The sequence below is a fragment of the Hydra vulgaris genome, chromosome 03, assembly GCF_038396675.1.
Source record: "Hydra vulgaris chromosome 03, alternate assembly HydraT2T_AEP".
NCBI classification, from domain to species: domain Eukaryota; kingdom Metazoa; phylum Cnidaria; class Hydrozoa; order Anthoathecata; family Hydridae; genus Hydra; species Hydra vulgaris.
This window is the reverse complement of record NC_088922.1, coordinates 59,297,610-59,313,423: the sequence shown is the minus strand read 5'-3', so window position 1 is coordinate 59,313,423 and position 15,814 is coordinate 59,297,610. Positions and strand designations below refer to the sequence as shown.

The following is a 15,814-nucleotide window of genomic DNA, read 5'->3' as shown; positions in this document are numbered from 1 at the left end:
ATTTTTGAAACAAATGTGGCTTTTTCCGGCAAGGGTCGAGGTTAAGTCATAAGATTGTAAGAGAGGTTTTATTAACTTATAAGAATGTGAGAGAGATACTGGAGAGGGTCAAGATTAACTCTTAAGTGTAATTTGAAGTTGAAGTACTAAAAAATATGTACACAATTTTTTTGGTTTTTTTGCACATATTATTATCAAACATCCCCTTTTCCTCCCATCTATCTCCTCCATATCGGAACATAACTACAATTTCTAAAAGTCAAACGATCTATTAGATAAGTTTTTAATTTTTAAATATATTTATCTTTCACGTATTCACAATTTTCAATAATATTAGATATGCATAAATAAATAATTTAAATTTTGTCGGTTTGTCATTCTGTCATTCTGTAATTCCGTTGACAACTTTTTCCGTCAGTTAAAAATGTGTTTTTAGAGAACAAACATTCAATAACAAGGAATTACGACGTGGGAGGAAAAACTGTCTGTCGATAAGAAATATGACGTCGGAAGACAAAGTTGTTATTAACCATTGAAGTGGGCTTTATTTCATAGGGTATTTGCTCCTTTGTTTTATTTCCAAGGTGTTTTATTGTTTTAATAAAGTTAACAAACTTATAAAAGTTCTGATTAGTCCCATATATAATAGGATTTAAAACAGAATTTGTGTATGTCAACCAATAGGCAATTGTTGTCCATCTATTTGTAAAAGTTTTTTCTAAAAATGCCATATACAACCATGTAATCTGATTTGGAAGCATGAAGAGTCCAAAAACAATAACTATAGTAACAAACAGCCTGAACATGAGTAAAGTTTGCATTCTTCTACTACGACATACATCTCGACAACGATCATTTGAAACTTTCCATTTTTTAATACTTCGATTTTTAATAGCATTTTTATTGTTCATTTGTTCTTGTTGATTTTCTTTGACTAAAAAGCATTTATCTTTTGATAAAGAATTTCTAGTTTGTAACTCTCGATAACTAATTTTTAATTTAATATCACGATCTTTTGATAACGAATAACGATTGTTAGATAATGAACATCGATTATTTGATAATCGATTGTTTGATAAACTAAATCTAACAGAATTATATAAACGTTGAGTGCGTCGAACATATTCATCATTTGTTTCTTTAAGCTTTCGCCAAGTAAAAAAGTATAAAAAACATATTATTGGTAATGGTAGGCCATATTGTACAGCAAAAAGTGTGATTGAATAAATAAAGCTACTTCTTTTGTTCCAAGACTCAATACACTGAGGTTTTCCGTTATCCAATCTTACAGACAGCGTAACTCCGTAGGGAATAACACAGGATAAAGCAGTCAAATGAGTTAGAATTAAAAGTTGACTTTTGTTAGCTATTTTATAATACAAAAATGGATGACATATTGCTACATATCGTTCGAATGCTAAATATACAAGTGTTAATGCTGCAGATATGACTGCCATGGTTGAAAATGGATGAAGAACATGGCATCCAAAGGCTCCAAAAGGAAAATATCCGTATTGCATTTCAACTATTTGAGTGGGTATGCTAGACACAACCAGCATCAAATCACACAAAGCAAGATTCATTATGCTTTTGCATGACATTGATTTCTTTTTCTTTTTCATACAAGACAAGATTAAAAAGCAGTTACCCGAGCATGCAAATGCTAATATTAGCGAGCCTACAATGCATTGTATATCAACAGGAATATCTGAAGTTACATTCGTATAGTTTGTAGAGGATGACATATAAAGAGATAACATGTTTAATAAACTGTATTAAAAAACAGTTCACTATCTAAGGTTTGCTTTTCAATATCATCTTTATGTTTTTTATTATACAATTTAAATTTTAACTATTTCAAAATAAAAATGTACCTAAAAATAAAAATATACCTTAAGAAAATAAAAAATCAGTTGGTATTGTTAACTTTTGCATAAAATACAATTTTTAGCTGTTTACTTTTTAAATAATATAATACTATACTGATCATTTTTTAAATTAGTAATAATTAACAACAATAACAATATACAGTATTTTTATTTAACAATAATAATAACAATAATAATAATAATACATTAGTTATACGGTTTTATCTATTTTTTATTCTACAATTTTTTACTTAGATTACTGTAAAGGAAAATATTGTAAACGAAATTAACGTGAATATATGAACCGAAAGTATCTACAACCAAGAAGATTAAAAGTATTATTTCATTGAAATGATTTTTATCATTGTTTTTCTAATTGATGGACATTTTAAAAAAAATTTGTTTTAAATATTTTCAAATTTTTTAACATTTTACATATTATAATAAAGAATGAAGAAAAACTTTTTCTTTTTGATTTGCCGAGAATTGAATAATTGTGTCAAGTCAAATTTAACAAAGTTTTCAAGTTTGACAAATTATTACAAGGAGGACATCCTATAATAAAATAAATTATAATAAACTATAATGGACTGTCTTTTATCCAAATACTTTCGATTTATACGGTTAAACGTGAATGTACACTTTTAGAATGTTAAACAGAGATGCGTTTAAAAATTTCCTACAAACATTGATGTCGAGAAAAACTAAACAAATAACAATTTAAACACAACCTTAAAAAAAAATCTAAATATTTTTATTGTAAGAAATTTTTTCTCCTTTATTTTTACAAAAACTCCAATTATCATTTTTTTTTTTTTTTTTAGTTATTATTAATTCTTAATCATTATTTCACAATAATTTTGAAAATTAAATTTTTTCACGATCCAACAAATTTCGATTCCAAAGGTCACATAAAAAACAAATACATTACTTTTAATTGCATAAAAATATCAAAGATTGCCGTAAAAATTAATAACCTTAGTTTCAACGAACGAATACATAAAAGTAACTCTAAAGATATTGATTATAATTATGTTGCTTAGAAACTTGTTTTGGTACAGTGGTTCACGAATAATTCACAACAACATTTGTATGATTAAACTTATAAAAACTACTAAATTACAAAAAATTCAAACTTGTGGTTAATTTAATACAGGTAGTTGTTTTAAAGTATATGATTTACAGTTTAAAAATGTAACTTACAAGAGTGTTGGTATTGTGACTTTTCGTAACTTATCGTAGTCGCAAGTTTCTACTATTGTAATATCTTTATTTAAAAACAGTATAGTAGATATGTACTTGAATAAACGAAAAGTTTTTTATAAAGCATTTTTTTTGTAGGTTTTGAATATTTGAAAATATCATCTGATTATTCCGGTAGCAAAATAAATGTTAAATTTATACTTATAAAAAATTCAAATGCTTACTTGATATGCTCATGTTTAGTTACATTTTTCAAAGCGCAAACAAACAAAACACACACACACGCACACACATACACGCATGCACGCTCGCGCACACTTAGGCTTACTTAAATGCGAACCATTAACATCAACATCTCAAATGAATAAGAAATATATATTTGCTTAAAATTTTTTTTATTATCAAAACACTACACCTTCTTGAATTATCTTAAATCAAAATCAGAATGTACCATTTATCAAACAAAGAACTGCACAAAAGCTGTAAAAAAAATCTAATCACATTTAAATTTTGAAAACTAACACCATTTTGGAATGATAAAACTTGATGAACAAAGGTTATTCAAGATAAAATCAACGTACTGGTTATTGCTTCTGAGACAGCTGCAGATATTTATTTGCTCAAGATTGTTTTAACAACATTACTGATAATAATAGTAAATAACAGTAATAAAAAGTTGAAGAATGCACGCATTTTTTATTAATTTAAACCTGATCAACTATAATTAACAATCCATACATTACGTCATTTAAATGATAATTTTTTTAACATAATTGGTTAAGTAAAACTCCTCCTTCACAGTTTGTAAGATTTTAAGATTATAAAATTATCTCAGTCAGGGATCGACAACCCGCATACGTGTTTGTTGATAGGCTCATCTTAATTATAGTGTTTTTCCTCTCGGTTGCTTAAATTATTGTAAAGACAAAATTAAAATATCGCATAAGTTATAAACCGTTAGAGTGCCAACGTAAAAACGGATACATTTTATACAAAATTTATATTTTCTCGTAAGTCAGTAGATATTTAAATATATGATTACAATATTGTGCAAACAAGTTTATCAAATTTATCAAGATTAACATTTTTGTGTGCGAAAAAAGCATATTTAAAAAAATGACAAATTGAATAACAATCAGTATAATAATAGTAGGTATTATTAATATTTTAAATACTTTTTGGTAACGGTTTTACGCCCTTTAGATATCCTTGCCAAAAAAATTTTAACATAGCATGTTCTTTAAAGGGGAAATTACAAAACGTCTTATGACTTCAGTTTCAAACGCGCTTTTAAAATCATTAAAGTTTGTTCAAGATAAATCCTCAATCCTTTTCAAAATAAATCTCTTCAATCAACCTTTTCCCTCTATTTCTTGCAAAATAAATATTTGAATTGAAACAATCTACTCAATTAAAGTAGTAAATTTTTCATTGCCGAAAAAGCAAAAAAAAAATTATAATTTGATAGAATTTAAAGTTATTTGATTCAAAATACGCAATAGGTTTTTTTTAAATAATTTAATTCCTTCACATTGGGCCTGGGACTAAACATTTTAATGTTAATTCCAAGTTCTAATTATAGTGAATATTCAAATGTTTAAAGCTTTCAACATATTTGGAAATAACCGTGAACACTAAAAATACAATTCAGGTTTTACAAATGGATACAAAACATAGAATACTTATGTTTCTAACTTTATTTTTAATAAAAGGTGTACAGATTCTTTTTTAATGGAGTATTTAACTACATTCTTTTTTATCAGAACTAATATTTATCATTAGAATGTATATTAATGTTTGAGTATGTATGCATATATATATATATATATATATATATATATATATATATATATATATATATATATATATATATATATATATATATATATATATATATATATATATATATATATATATATATATATATATATATATATGTCATCGGAAATTCTATTTTATAGTTATTTTATAGTTAATTATGAAAAGAACAAAAAGTAATAATAATGATTTGTTTGTTGTATTGCTTGTTCCAAGTGTTTAGTTATGTAACTAACAACACAATATCTGTGTTGTTGGTTACAACAGTTTATGTATTGAAAAACTGTTTTTTGTATTCAAGATAATTAGTGTAACGCTATCTAACAAGCTATTCAAAGTAAATCATGAATGCTGTGAAGCATCTAATGAGCCTTGCTTTGTAAATGCGAAGTTTTGATTGACTTTCCCTTTAGTCGTTTAACCTAGAACTTACTTTTTCCAAAAATTTTGCAACGTGCTAAAAAACAGTACTTAACAGTAAAACACCTTTACCGTGATTGAAATACCCGAGAATAGAAAAATTGTTCTAATTCTAAATTTCGTTTTTAAAAATAATGTAAAAATTAAAGCTTAAATTTTATTCAATTCTATAAACGTTATTTATTTTCATCCTATGTGATGTAGTATGGCGGTAAAACCACATAAGTTGGATATACATACAATATTTGAAATAAAAACAATTTACAAATCTAATTTTAATATGAATCAAATTTTAATATGAACTTGGTATGGACTTTATGCTTATTTTCGTTTAGATTGTGGAATGTTTGAAAGGTCTGGAACAACAGTTTTCCAAAATCGCTTCTCAATTTTTCAAAAACTTTTCATTTAAAAAATTGATTCTTTATGACTGTTTCATAAAATAATTTTGCTAATGAACTCTACGGAACAGTGCTAATGAGCTCTATAGAACAGCGCTAAAGAACTCTATAAAACAGCGCTAACTAGCTCTATGGAACAGCTCTAATGAACTCTATGAAACAATTTTTAAACTACGCATTTATCTTTTAAAATGTACATTTACTGAGATCAGAGGTTATTCTAAGAGTAACATCTGGACAATAAAAAAGTCTATTCTTGTTATATGATTCAAAGCACGATATAAAAGTAAAAACAACTTAGTTATGGTAAACTGTTTTAAAAATAGGGTCTTGATAATGTGAACTAATTATAATATTACATGTGCATTACTCGTATATTTTACTCTAGAAGAATAAAAAAAAAATATATCTAATGATTTGAAGTAAAGGAATTTCTATTAACTACGTAAAGAATTCAAAAACAACTGGCAAAAAGTGTGAGCTGTGATTGTTGCCTCCCTTAATTCATTTAGATTCTGTATTATAGACTCCGTCAACAAAGTACGACAACAGGGGAAAATCAGACCATAATTACGACATCGGTATGGAAGACGTGTTGATATTATTGCGTATTACATATGAATACATATGTAAAATGCAAAATAAGTTAAGAAATAATATTAAAATAGTGATAAATAAAATTAAAATATATAAAGAATATTGAAAAAATAGTTGCTAAAATAATTAAGAAGCAAATAAAGAGCAATGAAGATATCCCTTTCGAAAACATTGAATTATTTAAATCGAAGCTAAAAGATAACATTGATTTATTATAAGTAAAAAGTAAACTAGAAGAAATTGAAAATAGACCGAGTAGAAATAACCTTAGAATTGACGAGTTAAAAGAAAACGAGAATGAATGTTGGAGCAATAGCGAAAAATTAAAGTTGTTTGAGGAAACACTTAAGTTGAAAGGTGTAAAAATTGAGGACTAGAGACGTTAAAAAAGCCTAAACTATAGTTTTAAGTGACTTCATTTTAAAGATATGGTGAGTATTCTAAAAATAACTCCTGGAACTAAAATGAAAAAATAACAAAAAACACAAATCAGAAAAGTAAAATGTGTAGAAAATTAAAAAGAACGAGAAGATGGAAAATTTGCGTACAAAATATTTTATACTTCTTTTAGCCTAAGGATTCTTTTTCTTATTTATATTAGTTAATTTTTTATTTCTTATTTGAATTTAACTTTCAGATATGGAAGATAATATTTTATATAATGTTAAGCTGAAAATGCCATACTTAGCGATAATGACTCTGTAAGTTATAATCATAAAATCAGAAAGTGAGACCACTACCGGTAGTGGTATACCCAGCAAACTCTCCATGCTTGGTCCATGCATGGGATTCATTGGCTGATGACCGGTACCATTGCGCATGTGATGCCGTTCATATTCCAATGGCCTTGTTTGTTTTACGAACAAAGACAACCATTAAATTTATTAAATCTGATCGGCCGACTGTGCCGATCATGCCGATCTTGTTCCAGACTTTAACCATGTTTGTTATTGAAAAAAAAAATGAATTTGCGCATGCGTTATTTTTATAAAGAATTTTAAAATAAAATCTTAAACAGTTAAAAAGTTAGTAAAGAATTAAAAAATAAATAAAAATAAAAATCTTCAACTTTTTAACAAATGTCAATATCCTTGTTACTTTTTATTGATTTCTATTTGTTATAATTTTATTGGAATTCATTAACAAATGATAAGAAATCTTTTATAGCATAACGAATTGTAGTGGCAGATATATTTGATTTTATTTTAAAAGTAAATGTTTTTTGAGAATCTAAAATTATTTATACTTAATACTATAAAGCATAAATGATTTGAGATCCTCAAAAAACACCTATCTACTTTTAAAACAAAATCAAATATTATGATATTATGTAATATATTGTCATAAGTTATACTATATTATATAGATTATCATAGGTTATACTATTTAATAATGAATATTGTCAAAGGTTATAACATTCGGCAAATGTTATATTTCAACGAGGTAAAACCTATGATTTGTTAACGTTATACTAATAGTGTTATTTAACTTAAATCATTTGTACTTTATATTATTTATTTTATATTTATATCATTTATAGTATAAGTAAATGATATACGCATAATTATTTTTAAGTATTTATATAATTATATATATACATAAATACATAAATATAATATTATTATAATATATAGATATATATTTACATCATAATTTATATATATACATAAATATAGTGTTAAACACAATATATATGGATATATATTTATACCATTTACTTATATAAATGGGTAAATAAATAAAAATAGTTTAGGCGGCATAAATCAATTTTATTTTTTCGCTTGTTGTGACTTGCTCAAAACGGTGACTTTTTAATATAAACATAAAGAATATTTTAATATACTTTTTAATTTTTTATTATTTAATAGACCGCCTGCCCCAACCAAACCCTCAGTCAATGTGGCGGCACTTCCTTGTAGCAGCAGGCTATAAAATAGTTGATGATAATAAGATAAATGACTTTTAAATCACATGGCACATTGTCGGGAAAAAAAGATTGCTGTAAAATCGGAGGTCGAGTAGTATCAAGCGTTAGCACATGAAGACATCACATAGTAATGATGATCTTCCTTTATGCTTTTGCTTTATTCGTTTGCAAGTTAAATGTGTTTAATGCATTGAAATCTTTTATTGAAATACAAATTATTTATAGTTACATTTGTGTAGATTACAATGTGTTTATAGTTTTAAGATAATTGGAACATGTTTTTATAATTTTTATATGTAGTAATTCATTAATGGTATTTTTTGAAACAACACGATTATTTAATGTTATCAATGAGTTGTGAAATATTGGATAAACAACGTAAGACTTTTCTTTTATCTTTTATATGGTAGCCCAAGAAACTTAATATATTTTTATAATTTTTATATGTAGTATTTCATTGAGAGTATTTTTTCGAAAACAACACGATTATCTAATGTTATCATGGAGTCAATGAGTTGTGATTTATTGGATAAACAACGTAAGATATTTGTTTTATATTGCATCCCAAGAAATTTCATTGATATAGAAATTGATATGTAAAATAAAAGAAACAGCAAAAAACTCATCAAGAGTATATATTTACACTCGATGAGTTTTCTGTGGTTGTTTTTTTTGTTGTTGTTGTTTTTTTTGTTTTTGTACTCCTTATATGTAAAAATATGTATTACTTAATTAATGAGACAAATCCATAGGCGTAGAACGCGCTGAGGCTCGGGGGCTCGAGCCCCATCCGGCAATTTGTCGCTGGGGCTTTGCCCCACCCGGAAAAATTCACCAAGCTTTCAAAAATATTTAAAAAATAAAAACCATAATATACTTAAGCATTAACAAATATAACAATTTAAAAACGAATTTCCGCAAATACCAATGGTGATTTTCAAAAGTTTAAGCTTTCAAAAGTTTATATTATTTTTCGAATTTCAGAAATTCCACTGCACTGCTGCGCTCATAATCTCAACTTGGTAGCACAAGATTCTGTTGAAAATCAAACAGAGATCAGAAATATTATGAATTTTGGTGCAATTATTCATCGCATTAGCCCGTGGATCTCCAAAACGATTGGCATGTTTCAATAAATTTTGAAATATAGAGGATGTAGAAAGCGGAACATCACTGCGGCCATTTTGCCCCACTCAATGGAGCTTTAGAAAACCATCCATTATATCTATTATAAGTAACTATTCTGCCATTATCAACTGGTTAGAGGATTTTGAAAATCATTCTGATAATTTAGCCAAAAATAAGTCAGAAACAGCGGGTTATGTGGAATCTTTTTGTAAGTTTGACACATTTTTCAAATTGGAAATTTGGCGCATGATCTTCACGATAATCGAGGATGCATATACAGCTTAAGGAGGTGTTAAAAGATGCCTGGGTGACTCGCTTCAAAGTCTTATGGGATGCACCCGTTGTAGCAGCAGAATGCAGTTAACTTGACAAACCAGAGACGCTACGGAAACGTAAAGTTACATAAAAATTTACTGGAGTTCCATACTTTGCTACGACTCCAGAGGACCACTACCGCGAGCAATGCATCTCTGGATTGTGTTATAACGGGACTTGCGACCAGTTTCGAACCGACTGAAACCACTGACCATTTAGCAAATGTAGAAAAATTTCTCATTGGTTAGTGCTTGGAAGTTGAATTCGTTGAGGCTTTTTACAAAGATGACTTGAAGATTATAGAAGGCTACAATTTCATCACAATATATTTGTGTATCATGCAAAATTCAAAAATATTCAACTAAATGTTTTTGGAATCAGTTTTGAATGAGCTTGTAGACCATGATGGTGTCCTTTCTCAATTAATTTCACTGATTCCCGAGTTTGTAAAGCTGGTAAAGATTTTACAATGTATGCCTGTTATCTCATTTACATGTGAGCACTCTTTTTTTTGTCTTGGTAGGCTAAAGACTTATTTGTGTTCTACAATGTCACAGGAGCGCTTAAATCATTTTGCTATTTTAAATTGCCATTGCGATATTGCCTACACTCTTGATCTTGATCATTTAATCAACGAGTTTATAATGCATGCCTCCGTACGAATGAACACATTTTACTTGAGAAAGTAAATTACATTTTTACGCCCATTGAAAAAACTTATTTCTTATTATAGATTTTCAACTCATACAAAATAGTTTATGCCCCATCCGGGAAAACTAAAATTCTACGCCTATGGACAAATCTTTCTTATTTAATCTTATTTTAACTTTCATAGTTTATTTTACACTTACTTTATTTTTAGCTATTTTGGTTACAATTTTTTTTTTTTACGGTTTCGCCAACCTTAAACTTTTATATGCATTGTGTTGCAAGCCAATTTTATTGAAATAAAAATATTTGGTAATATAAAACGTATTGCTAAAATGGCTGTGTATTAATAGTTTAAAATATGTCACCTTCCATTTTATATTACCCATGCGACTTTTTTAGGTACGCAAACATCACCCCGCTTCACCTTTTTCTTCCTGACTTGTTTTACTATAAATTCTTTAAGTTAAAACCTTGTTTTTGTCTCCCAAAACTCTCTGAGTTAAAATCTCACGTTTATTAAAGTATTGGTTATTTATAAAAATAGCAATAAATGTTAAAAACAAACAAAATGAACCAAAAGTAGCATAAAACAAGGCAATGGCAAAGCATCGGCTAAACGACGTTCGAAAAACGGCTGCCATAAATGTACCATGCCTTGAACAGTGAGCAAGACTTGGATTGGACCATGTTTTTTGGCCGATGGTGGGCCAGTAATGACGCCGATGGTGGGCTTAGCATGGCGAGTTTGCTGGGTATTCAATACCTCTGTGAGAATAAGGTTTGAAATTTTAAATTTTCGTATATTTTTTTTCTTTTTTTTACAAGAACTTGAAGTAACAAGTAACTTGAAATAGTTGAGTTATTGGATATTTTCGAAAATTTCAGAGATATTTTCAAATCATTTCGTAAGAAAAATCTGAAAATTGAAGACCATTATTCAAAGCGGTTCAAAAGTTATTGCATTTTGAAGTTTCCTAAAACGTTGACTGTCATTTTTCAAAGTTTTATGTTTAGATTTTGCAATTTCATGCAGTTAAAAAGTTGTTTAAATGGAGAGGAAAAGCTGAACTTTTATGAACGAATGTAGTATTAGTCATTATACATTAAAGAAAAATCTGAGCTTTTAAAATACCTGTAACACGCATTTTCTTGCTACTCAAAACTACCCCAAGGGCGTTCAAAAAAGCAAACTCTGTACTTTTGAGCAGCAAGTTATTAATCTAGGCTTATATTAGAATGTTATAAGTTTTTCGAAGTATTAGTAAATATTTTGAAAACATTAAGTCTTTATTGGATGAACTTAACCATGATTTCAAAACAATTTGTGTCACAGAAACTTGGCTTAAGACCAATGAAAAAGTTTTATTTTTGAGTTAACAGACTATGTATCAGTTTATTAAATGTAAGTATTTTTATTCACAATTCTATTGACTTTTTTTAACTTAACGATCTTAACATAAAAGATACAGGTTGTGAGTTATTTTGCGTTAAAATAATAAAAAGTTTTCTAACAACATCATCATCGATGTTTTATCAAAGATTTATTAAAAACCAACGAGTAGTTTAAAAACATTTAAACATGTTTTCCTGAAAGTAATCAGGTGCCTAATAAAAAGTGGGTGGGAATTTATGTCCAGATTAAATAAATGAGGGGGAAGGGGAAGTTATAATTAAAGGGTTGATGGTAATTTTTTTTTAAATCTAATAACCGGGGGATTGTACTAGTAGAAGGGGGTGGGATTTGTCCCCAGTTGTAATAAACGAGTGTTTCTTTAAAAAACAAATGGCTTTTTGAGTTCTAATAAACGGAGGGAGGGACTTGCTTAATCACCCAAGTTAAGTACTTACTGATACCATTCTCGAATATAACCGAATATCAACATAGCAATAAGAATAACTTAAAACTCATTACACGGCGTTAATTTTTGGCCTAAAATCTTTCAACTTAATCTTAAATTGCAACACATCAGTGTTGTCCGTGTTTAACTGAGAAATGCATTCAGATCATTTTATGAAGGAAGTTTATGTTTATTCTATGTGTTATTAGGATATTTAAACACACTAAATAATACTTTTATTTGGTTGAGGTAAGCAGGCTTTGTGAGAAAAAAAATGCTTGAAAGATTTTGAAGTTCCAAGTTTTATCTTTTTATTATTAGATCTTCATAATTGTTTATATTAATTATTTTTGCTTGTTTATATTAATTATTTTTACTTTTATATTTTTGTTTTGTTTTCTGTTTAATTTTGTATTCATGAATTTTAAAGTTATGTTCATTAAATTTTAAAATTGTTTGGATTTTATTCTGCATTTTTTTTTTATACTTGTATTGTAACTTCATAAAATATTTTTATGAAGGATAAATTTTTTACTTGGTTACAAATTATTAACTTATTATTAACTTATTATTAAGTTGATAAACAAGTTTATTTTATTGATTACAACAGTTTTATTATTAAAAGACCTCCAGGAATGTAAAGACTAGTACTTCCATGAATAAAATGTATAAACAACTGCAAAAAAGTATTTTAGGAATTATAATTAGTATATTCAAATGACTATTTGAATATGTTACATTATATAAGTAATGTTCACACTTTTTTTTTTTTTTTTCAGATTTAAATGTTTTAAATTTGTAATTTTTCATACACATGTTGGTGTATATCTTTAAAAAATGTGTTTCTCTGATTTATGGGTGATTCTCCAGAAAGGTAGCAATATCCAGTCACTAAGGCCACGCGGTTAACCGAACCGAACCGTTCTTTCGGTTAAAACCGAACTAAGAAAACCGAATCGAACCGAACCGATAAAAATATTTTAAATAATCAACCGAACTGAACCGAAACCGAAAAAAGCTGAAAAACCTATATAAAAATTTTAAAAATTATAAAACTTAATTTTATATTTTTTTAATAGACTTTATTTATGAAAGTTTAGTGTTATTAAACCACAGAAAAAAAATAAGTCAAAAAGATGAGATTGTAAACATAACTCCAAAATAGTCGTAAACAGTTGCCGCAAAACTATATCAAATGTTGCGGACCAAGAAGAATATTGGCTATTAACAGTTTTTGATACCATTGTACTGTATCATGTGAGTAAATTGAACTTTTTTTCTAAACTGTTGTAATTTTTTATTTTACTTAAAAATTAAAATATACTGTATAATATTTTTATTATAAGAACGTTGCTTTTTAATTTAGATAAATAATAAAACAAATAAGTTTTACTGTTTAACATATATTTATTTTTCATAATAGCTTGACAAACATACAAACAATTGTAAACTTTAAATTTGAATAAGCCTTCAATTAAATTTATTTGTGAATATACTTTAAATATAATTTGTGATTTACTTTGTCTTTAATCTAACTTTAACAATTTCTAATCTTATACTACTTGTTATCAACTTTATCAAAGTTATCTGTTACTTGACCAAAACAAATATGTATATATGTTTATTTTATTTAATTTTTTTTTAGTCCGGTCATACAAGCAATTTATACTTTATTCAAATTGAAGATGCCGAAAGAAAGTGGTATTTGGCAATTCTTTGAAAAGCTGAATAAATTTGAAGCTAAATGTAAAATTTGCTTTAAATCTTACAAAATAAACTGTGGCAGTACTTCAACAATAACCAGCCATGTTAAAACCAAACATGAAACATCTTGGAAGGAACATCTTTTAAAAACCATAGAGGCACCTAATAAACGAAAGTTTGATATAAAAAAAGACGACAAAACAACAACAATTGAAAGTAGTATATTAAAAAATCAAAAATATGGGTTAAATGATCCAAAGCAATTAAAGTTTGACTTAGATTTAACAAATATTGTCTGCACTTTAGGTCTACCTTTTGAAGTTTTGGATAATAAAGGAGCTCAAGAATTTATAGATGAAGTAAATAATAAATTTACTGTCAAATCTGCATCAACATTTAGACGTCATAAACTTCCAATGTTGTATGACAAAGTTAAGGAAGGGTTACAACTAGAATTTGTCAAAGATTTTCCAAATGTGACTGGAGTTAGTTTTACAACAGATTTCTGGACAAGTCGAAACAATGGTTCCTTCATGAGTCTTACAATTCACTATATTAATTCAGATTTTAATTTATTGAGTTTTCTCATTGCTTGCACACCATTTACTGGTAGACACACTGGGGTAGCAATCGCAGTAAACCTGGATACATTTATTGCTAATTTGAACTTAAATGAAGAAGTGCACAGAGCCTGCGTTAATGACAATGGCAGCAACATTGTTTTAGCTGCTAAAGAAAGTGATGAAATTAACTCAGAGTTGCGCTGCAACGATCACACAATCCAGCTAGTTATTCTTAAAGCAATTAAAAATTCAATTGAACTTTCAAAAGCAATTAAAAACTGCACAGATTTAGCATCACACGCACATAGAAGTTATCTCTCTACTGCTAAGCTTCAAGGTGCATGCGAAGAACTTGGAATTAAGGCCAAGAAATTGATTGTTCCGTGTACAACACGATGGAATTCTGAGTACATGTGCATAAAGTCAGTCCTTCAACTCAAAAAAGCGATCAAAACACCTGCAAAATCAAATGAAGAATTAGAAAGGTCATGCCCCTCAGATGATCAATGGAAGACATTAGAATACAGCATGCCGTTTCTTGAAAAAATTTACAACATTTCAGTAGGTTTATCAGCTGATAAAAGACCAACAATCCAAGATGTAATACCTGAATTATATTCCTTGCACCAAGAACTACTTGCCCAGCAAAATCATAAAGACAAAGCAACAAGAATTTTTATAAAAATGCTGATAAGTGAACTTCAGGAAAGATATCCTCTCAATGGTGCTGAGCAGCTGATTAATTATTATGCTAATTTTTTAGATCCGCGTTACAAAGGCCTGCATTTAATTGAATATAAAAAAATTGATGATATAAAAGAAGCATTATTGACGCAGGAAAAAGCAAAAAAAAAGAAAAACTTCCAATCACAAGTAGTAAAATAGACAATGAAAGCAATCCGAATACTAAAGTTAATCACCACGAGTTGCTTAAAAAAAAGACTAAAACAAGATATTTCAGCACGCAGCGCTTCGACGACAACTAAATTGAGTTTAGAAATTGAGCATTATTTAGGAGCCGAAACAGCAGACGAAAAAACAAATGAAGTTACGGTACCCAATTCTATCTGATTATGCACGAAAATACCTATGTATAACAGCAACTTCTGCAACATCAGAGAGAGTTTTTTCAACTGCCGGTAATGTCGTAACCGCCAGAAGAACCACATTGGCCATTGTCGAGAAAATTGTTTACATAAAAGAAAACATTAAAAAAATAAAAATTAATTTATAATTGGGTATTTTTAAAAAAATTATATTTTAAAGTTGTAAAATATATATATAAATAATTATCTTTAAAACCATATTTTGTTTTTAATCGAACCGAACCAAACCGAACCGGAAAAAAACCGAACCGATGGGTTTAAGTTTAAAATCGAAT

General features: G+C 27.8%; 1 protein-coding gene across 1 annotated transcript; it reads right to left on the bottom strand.

Moving 5' to 3' along the window:
- Positions 1-280: 280 nt before the first annotated feature.
- Positions 281-4,058, bottom strand: LOC101234467 (alpha-1A adrenergic receptor). The gene has a single exon (XM_065793832.1). It carries the CDS (start codon positions 1,758-1,760, stop codon positions 462-464), a length of 1,299 nt encoding a protein of 432 aa, XP_065649904.1. The 5' UTR covers positions 1,761-4,058; the 3' UTR covers positions 281-461.
- Between the last annotated feature and the right edge of the window lie 11,756 nt (positions 4,059-15,814).

What these genes read in the sequence shown, in the direction of transcription:
- LOC101234467 (XM_065793832.1), bottom strand. Translation starts at nt 1,760, where the DNA reads ATGTTATCTCTTTATATGTCATCCTCTACAAACTATACGAATGTAACT.